At 43.4% G+C, this 5,256-nt stretch overlaps 2 protein-coding genes across 2 annotated transcripts in view; one reads left to right on the top strand and one right to left on the bottom strand.

The window, feature by feature from the left end:
* Positions 1 to 442: 442 nt before the first annotated feature.
* LOC104807328 (putative polyol transporter 1) lies at positions 443 to 2,513 on the top strand. Its single transcript, XM_010532546.1, is given in 4 exon segments — positions 443 to 654; positions 759 to 1,098; positions 1,177 to 1,581; positions 1,583 to 2,513. Coding segments are annotated over 4 exon segments (1,500 nt in total). The 5' UTR covers positions 443 to 533; the 3' UTR covers positions 2,217 to 2,513.
* A 1,402-nt stretch (positions 2,514 to 3,915) lies between these two features.
* LOC104807327 (putative polyol transporter 1) overlaps positions 3,916 to 5,256 on the bottom strand; it is a 1,980-nt gene continuing 639 nt past the window's right edge. Inside the window, exons 2-3 of the mRNA XM_010532545.1 lie at positions 5,221 to 5,256; positions 3,916 to 5,169 (exon numbers count right to left, since the gene is read on the bottom strand). The exon at positions 5,221 to 5,256 is cut by the window's right edge and continues 338 nt beyond it. Of these exons, the coding sequence (XP_010530847.1) occupies positions 4,135 to 5,169; positions 5,221 to 5,256 (1,071 nt within the window). The 3' untranslated portion in view covers positions 3,916 to 4,134. The remainder of the gene's footprint in view (positions 5,170 to 5,220) is intronic.

The following is a 5,256-nucleotide window of genomic DNA, read 5'->3' as shown; positions in this document are numbered from 1 at the left end:
CTTTCCCTAGTTAATATAAAAAAATATTAATTATGCCATTTTTTGTTAGGAAGAATAGTTTTTGTTTTACATATTTGTTTTGCTAAAACAATAATAACTTCAAAACAAATCTTTTTGAGTCGGATGAGTATATTTTTCATACATAATAATACGTTTTTATCATTTCTCTTTATTATGTCAACTCTTTGAATTTGTATTTTCGAATTTATTTACGTATTTCAATTTTACTCCAATATATGTCTAACATGTACCCGGTCAAAGTCAATATCACGTCATAAGTTGCCCAAAATAGAGAATCTACTATTAAATCCAATGTCTATCCTTGAATTATGTTGAAGGATAAACGTTGAAACAGAATCCTCGTCTGCCATATCCCATTTATAGTTCATTTTATCTGGTTGTCTGTTTTCTGCTATCTCGCCTATAAATATCCAAAGATTTCCTCTCCCACGAGAAACATCTCCCTTTGCCCGCTTCCCCCATTCCGCCACCTTCCTTCGAAGTCCTCTCAATCAACAAGAAGGACGGCGAAGATGACTATGGATGGAGTGGAAACGGGCACAGTCACGTCTCAGCGATCTGGCCGAAATAATAGGCTTTATGCCACTGCTTGTGCAGTCTTGGCCTCCATGTCCTCCATCGTTCTCGGCTACGGTTAGTCCTTTTTCTCTTCCTTCTTTTCCGGTGAAGGTATTCTCACTCGCAAATCTCCAGGGCTAGGGTTTGAAACATCGTTTGTTTCTTTCCGAGTGATGCAGATATCGGTGTGGTGAGCGGAGCTTCCATCTTCATAAAAGATGATCTGAAGCTCTCGGACGTGCAGCTCGAAATCTTTATGGGAATCCTCAACATATACTCTATCGTGGGTTCTGGATTGGCCGGAAGGACGTCCGATTGGATCGGGAGAAGGTACACCATCGTCTTGGCCGGATCCTTCTTCTTCGCGGGTGCCCTTCTCATGGGATTTTCCACCAACTATCCCTTCATCATGGTTGGCCGCTTCGTTGCCGGTGTTGGCGTCGGTTATGCCATGATGATCGCCCCCGTCTACACAACAGAAGTGGCCCCACCCGCTTTCCGTGGCTTCCTCAGCTCTTTCATACCCTAAATTCGAATTTTCATCATTTTCTTTACCATGATTCAGGGTGTAACTCTCGTTCTCGTATTGGTTCTGTCTGTGCAGATATTCATCAACATTGGTATCCTACTCGGATACGTCTCGAACTACTTCTTTGCAAAGCTTCCGGAGCATTTGGGATGGAGGTTCATGTTGGGGATTGGAGCCGTGCCCGCTGTGTTTTTGGCCATCGGGGTGTTGGCAATGCCCGAGTCTCCAAGGTGGCTGGTGATGCAGGGCCGTCTTGGTGACGCCATGAATGTCCTCGAGAAGACCTCCGACACAAAAGAAGAAGCCATCTCGAGATTGGATGATATAAAAAAGGCTGTCGGGATCCCAGCAGAGACGAAGGGAGATGTCATAGAGGTTCCGAACAAGAAGAGACACGGAGAAGGAGTGTGGAGGGACCTCCTCCTCAAGCCCACACCGGCTGTTCGCCACATCGTTATCGCCTGCCTCGGCCTTCTTCTTCCAGCAAACCTCAGGGATCGACGCCGTGGTTCTCTACTCTCCGACCATTTTCTCGAAAGCCGGCATTAGATCCAAGAACGACCAACTCCTTGCAACCGTGGCCGTAGGACTCGTCAAGACGCTATTCATCGTGGTCGGGACATGCTTGGTCGACCGGTTCGGTCGTCGTGCCTTGCTTCTCAGCAGCATGGGAGGAATGTTCCTGTCCTTAGTGGCACTCGGATCGAGCCTCACAGTCATCAACAGAAACCCGGGCATGGAGATCGGGTGGGCAATCAAGTTGAGCGTGACAACAGTGATGACATTCGTGGCGACGTTCTCGCTCGGGGCAGGGCCAGTGACGTGGGTTTACTGTTCGGAGATATTTCCGGTGAGGTTGAGGGCTCAGGGGGCTGGACTCGGAGTGATGTTGAACAGACTCATGAGCGGTACCATCGGCATGACCTTCCTCTCTCTCTCTCACGCCCTCACCATCGGAGGCGCCTTCCTTCTCTTCGCGGCGGTTGCAGCCGTGGCTTGGCTCTTCTTCTTCATTGTATTGCCGGAGACCAGAGGGAAGCCATTGGAGGAGGTGGAGAAGCTCTTCGGCAGTTACACCGCCAAAAAGAAATCGGACGACGCACGGTGATGGAGTGGCGGTGCCACTCCGGACCTATATACAAGGTGTGCGTGTTTATGGCGAAAAGGGATTCGATGTACAAACCAATGAAACCATACCAACTCTATAACATCCTCGAACACAGCTTCGACAAAATCATACTTTTGGTTACAAATTGTATAATATATTGATCATCGAACCAATAGAAAATAGAATCGCAACCTTTGTATTCACTTAGTTCCCAATGAGTCGACGCCTTCGATATCCACTTATACAATGTCTCATCTGCATAAACATGGACGACAAACAAATGTGTTTTGCCTTGCAGCACTCCCGGTGGTTCAAAGCTTGGTAAATAAGTGTGTATATATACGTATATGTGCATGTGTATAAATCTATATGTCTCTGTATATGTGTATGTGTATGTCTCTGCATACATACGTATGTGTGTGTGTGTGTTTTGGCAATGTGTATAAGCTTGTGTATATACCATTAACGATATTAATTAATGGTATGGAAGTACTTTGATAATTGTATTTTATATGTTAGTGTGGAATAAATTTGTGTATTAAATTGGAACTTTTATATTTAATGAATTTGGTGGTAGTTTTGCCAATTTTATATACGTACGCTATAACAAGTAAATAAAACTGGTCAAACTAATAAGTTATTGTATTGACTAAGTTTTTTTTAACTTTAAATTGAATTGTAACAGAACTGTAACGCAATCTTTTTACAAAAAAAAAAAACTGTAACGCAATCAGCGTTATAAAAATCGCCGTAGTATTGTAAATTCCGATTTACAAGACAATTGCATAGCGAATTTGTAATGCAATTGTGTTGCAAGGTAATGTGGTACGTAATAAATGTGTGTTGCAACGTAATTATTGCATTGCTAAATTCTAACGCTAGCTAATCCAATTGCATGCCGTGCAACACCATAATTTGCAATGCAATTTGTCGATACAGAGAGTTACACGTGGAATGAAATTTGTTTTATTATAATTTAAATACAAAATGCAATACAAAAGCAACGAAATGTTCAAATTTTCAATTTAACAAAAAAAAAAGAAATATTCAAGTTTTTGTTTACGTTGTAAATGCATTGTTTTTATATGCTACAAAATCTATGCAACGTAATACATTGTGTTACAATCAACGTTTTTTTTAGCGTTTGGAGAATAAATTCTAAATAAATTTCATTACAGAGAGAACAAATAAGTAGATATAATATTTGTATATCCAAGTTAAAATAAAAAGCAACCAATGGTTCTTTCTTCTTAAAGAACATAAATCAATAGGGAATATGAAAGATTATCAAATAAATTGTTTGGTCACTTTATCTCAACAGTAGTTATTGACAAAATAATGTTGAAAAATTGTTGGAATATGAAATTTTATCAGATAAATTGTTTAAATTTTAATATGATAATTAAACAAATCACATTTTATTTTCATTTCAGTCTAAAGTATGATATTTATCCCGTCAACTGTGTAAAATAGGGTCGGACTCTATTTTAAAAATTAACTAAATGAATTTTCATTAAGCAAAAACGACAAAATGAATTCATGTGGTGCAAATTTTAATAGATTAAAAATGTTTTACATAAAATGAAAATTTTCTTTTCTTTTTCTTTTTATTTTATTCCATTGGCTAAATAGACAACCACCATGTATCGTATACCATAAATCAGGTGCTGTGATTTTTAATATTATTTTTTGTCTTCATTATAAATTTTTATCAGGGTAACAAATTATACATATAAAAAACGCCATAAGAACAAGTAGCGGCAGGAACAAAGCCGAATGCACCAACAAGGATGCCTTGTCGCATACAATTTTCTTTCAGGCGCATTATGGCTGCCGAGAGACCAATCATCCACCACCAGGCCCTATCTGTGTCTGCATGGACTGATAGGCACTTCCACCAAACACTGCCTTCGCTCCGTCACCGTCCGTCGTCCGACTTCTTTTTGGCGGTGTAGCTTCCGAAGAGCTTCTCCACCTCCTCCAATGGCTTCCCTCTGGTCTCCGGCAATACAATGAAGAAGAAGAGCCAAGCCACGGCCGCCACTCCGGCGAAGAGCAGGAAGGCGCCTCCAATGGTGAGGGCGTGAGATAGGGAGAGGAAGGTCATTCCGATGGTACCGCTCATGAGTCTGTTCAGCATCACTCCGAGTCCCGCCCCCTGAGCCCTCAACCTCACCGGGAATATCTCCGCACAGTATACCCACGTCACCGGCCCTGCCCCGAGCGAGAACGTCGCCACGAACGTCATCACTGTCGTCACGCTCAACCTGACCGCCCACCCGATGTCCTTGCCTGGGTTGTTGTTGATGACCGTGAGGCTCGACCCGAGTGCCACCAAGGACACGAACATGCCCCCCATACTTGTCAGGAGCAAGATCCGACGACCGAATCTGTCGACCAAGCATGTCCCGACCACGATGAAGAGTGTCTTGACGAGTCCTACGGCGACTGTTGCGAGGAGTTGGTCGTTCTTGGATCTAATGCCGGCTTTCGAGAATATGGTCGGAGAGTAGAGAACCACCGCGTCGATCCCTGAGGTTTGCTGGAAGAAGTGAACACCAAGGCAGGCGATAACGATGTGTCGGACTGTCGGCGTAGGCCTGAGGAGGAGGTCCCTCCACACTCCTTCCCCATGGCTCTTCTTGTCAGGAATCTCTATTACATCTCCCTTCGTCTCTGCTGGGATCCCGACAGCCTTTTTTATATCATCCAATCTCGAGATGGCTTCTTCGTTTGTGTCGGAGGTCTTCTCGAGGACTTTCATGGCGTCGCCAAGACGGCCCTGCATCACCAGCCACCTTGGAGACTCGGGCATTGCCAACACCCCGAGGGCCAAAAACACGGCCGGCACGGCTCCGATACCCAACATGAACCTCCATCCCAAATGCTCGGGAAGCTTTGAAAAGAAGTAGTTCGATACGTATCCGAGTAGGATACCGATGTTGATGAATATCTGCACAGACAGAACCAATACGAGAACGAGAGTTACACCCTGAATCCAAACACCGTCAAAACAGCTTTTCTCGGATTCGAAAATGTA

The sequence above is a fragment of the Tarenaya hassleriana genome, unplaced genomic scaffold (assembly GCF_000463585.1).
Source record: "Tarenaya hassleriana unplaced genomic scaffold, ASM46358v1 Cleome13, whole genome shotgun sequence".
Lineage (NCBI taxonomy): Eukaryota > Viridiplantae > Streptophyta > Magnoliopsida > Brassicales > Cleomaceae > Tarenaya > Tarenaya hassleriana.
The sequence above is the reverse complement of the archived record's forward strand: the minus strand, read 5'-3'. Positions and strand labels throughout refer to the sequence as shown.